General features: G+C 59.3%; 1 protein-coding gene across 1 annotated transcript in view; it reads left to right on the forward strand.

The window, feature by feature from the left end:
* Positions 1-1,086: 1,086 nt before the first annotated feature.
* Positions 1,087-2,940, forward strand: part of Gcsaml (germinal center-associated, signaling and motility-like) — a 32,657-nt gene continuing 30,803 nt past the window's right edge. The window contains exons 1-4 of the mRNA XM_013509730.1: positions 1,087-1,239; positions 1,384-1,491; positions 1,798-1,943; positions 2,147-2,218. Of these exons, the coding sequence (XP_013365184.1) occupies positions 1,087-1,239; positions 1,384-1,491; positions 1,798-1,943; positions 2,147-2,218 (479 nt within the window). The remainder of the gene's footprint in view (positions 1,240-1,383; positions 1,492-1,797; positions 1,944-2,146; positions 2,219-2,940) is intronic.

A 2,940-nucleotide genomic window follows, 5' to 3' on the forward strand; every position in this document is an offset into this window, starting at 1 on the left:
GCCCGGCTTCGCCCGCACACGGGGGACCCGAGGGCTCCCGATCGATCGCCCACTGCAGGGGGAGCCGCGCCCCGCGCCCGGAGCCGGGAGCTCCTCGTTACTTATGCCCGGGCCGGGACCCCGCCGCGCCTGTGCCCCGCGCGGTCCGCACGGCTCTCCGGACTCGCTCCAGTGTGCTGCCCTCCCTGAGCGCCACCGCGCGTCCCCAGCGAGCCCGAGGGCGTCCAGCGCGCGGGTGTGGCCTGTGGCGCTGCCCCAACCCTCTGGGCCGGCGCACACCCGCAAAACACTGCCCCCCGGCAAGCCGCCTCACCCTGCTCTCCTCCCGGGTCCCCTTCGCTGGCCTCTCACCCCTGCACTTCCTCCTCGGTTTCGACACTCACACCCAGCTCCCTTCGTTCCCTCTGCCGGGGCTGTTGTTAATGGCCACCCGCTGCAGCACGCTGCTAGTTGTCCCGCCTCTCTTCGCGGGATTAAAAGTCCCAGGCAGCCACTTTCCTCCCTGCTTCCTTCGCCTCTCCGTCTCCAGCGCGGAGCCCAGTGCCTGGCACAAGGCGGTCACACAGTCACGGCGTCCCGAGGTGCTGTGTTGGGACAGTGGTCTGCGGTGATGGGGACCACACGGCCAGCCAGGGAAGAGCTCCTGGGGCTGCAGATCCCCGGCGTCCTCTGCTGGTCCTCACACGGAGGGGAGCAAACGCGCTGAGCAGGCCCTGTGTGAAGTCAGAGGTCCACAGGGAGGAACCCGAGCAAGTCCAGCTTCACGTGGCGCGGTTGCTTGAAAAAACATCGCCTATCCGGTCCTGTATTTCAAACAGAAGAATGCGTTTATGATACTGAGATTCACCCCATTTGGGGAACAGAGCGGCTATGAACTTAAACAACCCCAGAGCTTGAAGTAACTTAGCCGTCCTTGTAGCTGAAGTTCTACCAAGCAAAATGAGCCTGACCCTCACGCACATTCCAAGTGTTTAAAGATGCCTTTAGCGGTGTGATCACACACACACGTGGAATCCAAAACCCCTGATGTCCCCAAGGCTGAGGGCAGACAGGAGCTCTGGAGACCGGGGTGTAGGGGCAGTGGGCATGCGTCAGAGCCGCTGCGTGGCTGCAGGGGCAGCTCTGTGCCCCAGGCACAGTGGGGAGGACAGCTGGCAGCAGTGCAGTGCGACCTCAGCGTCCTCCCAGGGAGGATTTGCTCCTGAGGAGAAGCAGAACATAGTTCTAGGGGATGGACATGTTAATTACTCTGACTGGCTCCTTGCTGGTGTGTAGGAGAACTAAACATAGCATGCCATCGCATCCATGTAAATGTGTAAATATTGTGTCAATAAAAAAGTTAAAACGAAGCACTCCCTGATGCCCCCCTTTGTGCCTGTGTAGGAGAGGGGCTGGAGAGCGCTAGGCTTCACCAAAGGGGAAGACAGTTGTCTGACTGGGGACACTGCCGCCCGGAGACAGCGTCTAGGGGACACATCTGAGGTCCTCCAGGTCAGGGTGCCGCTGACACTCACAGGACCGGGTGTCCCGAGGAGTGGGGAGACAAGGGGTGAGTGAGGACGGCTGGCAGGAGAGAGGCACGCCGCAGCGGGGGGAGGGGGGAGTCACACAGCTGGACGGACAGACAGAGGCTGAGATGACCTGTGGGCAAGGACCTCTGTGGGGAGCTAGACGGGTGCTCACGCACAGGCGGTAACGTGCAGGGAATGCGTGTGTTTCCGGGAGATGAGGGTTGGCGTGCGAGTTCAGCGGGCTCGCTTTCCGGTGCTCTGACCCATCCCTGGACGTGCTCCACAGCACCCCAGCCCCGGGGCTGCAGGGCAGTACTGGGCCACACCGCACACCCAGATTGCGAGCCCAGAACCAACCTCCCCACTAACAGACGCAGTCCATTCTGTCCCAAAGACGCACCCACGGGTCACAGTAAACACTCACCCTTCAGCGTATGAGCCAGTCACGACTGAGCCATGACCACTGGGAAGGTCCTGTGGGACAGCTGGGGAGGTGTCCAAAGCCGGAGTTCGCCTGAGCTAGCTGCGGAGTCACAAGTGTGCCCCGGAGTGTGGCTGGCTGCTAGAATCCAAAGTCCAGAGGAGGAGAAAACTGAGGCCATTTAATGGTTCTGTGCCCTGCACCTTCATTGCAGTGAGCGGAAATCTGTGATCGCAGAAGGTCAGGAAGGACCAGCCGCTCAAGGCGAGGGCGTCACTTACTGGCGGTGAGCGAGTGGTCGCTCTCCCTGGACAGGGCGGAAGTGCAGCGCCCTGGCAACGCGCTCTTCAAGGATCTGTCGCACTCTTAGATAACTCTGTTGGGGCAGCCTGCACACAGGAGAGCGGGGAGGACTTCACAGTCCCCGGGGGATCTCTGAGTCGGAGCGGCCCTGGGCTGGATTCGGAGAGACATGTTCTTACGTCTTCAGGGTGCACTGGTCTAGAAAAAGTACACGGTGTTTCTGAGCAGGGTCGTGGTCCCTGGAGCGAGGCTGCGCCTGGTGTTTGCAGGAGAGAGAGGGACGCAGAGCCCTCCCGGGATGATCTGTCTTCTCCCTGGAGCATCCGGGCAGACAGAGGACGCTGGCTCATAGCAGGGGAGTAAAGCTGGAGGGAAAACAGCTCAGGGATGTTTTCCCTATTGTGTAATTATAGTTTCTTTGTAATGCATGCACGGAATCATTTTTGATCATGGCTATGAGAGTATTTATTTTGCATATTGTCAGACATTGCTTAGAGAGCACAATAAGTCTCTTCACACAAGGATTTATCGGGTGAATGGCGGCCCCATAACCTGAAATGTTTGCTCATTAGTCTTATTTTGGCACATACTGCTGTGGATTTTTTCTTTGCCTTTTTTTTTGGTGTGATCTGGGAATTGAACTCAGGACCTTGCACTTGTCAGGCAGGCCCTTGTGCCAATGAGCTATATCCCCGGCCCTGATTT

Source organism: Chinchilla lanigera, unplaced genomic scaffold (assembly GCF_000276665.1).
Source record: "Chinchilla lanigera isolate Chin_1 unplaced genomic scaffold, ChiLan1.0 scaffold00180, whole genome shotgun sequence".
NCBI classification, from domain to species: domain Eukaryota; kingdom Metazoa; phylum Chordata; class Mammalia; order Rodentia; family Chinchillidae; genus Chinchilla; species Chinchilla lanigera.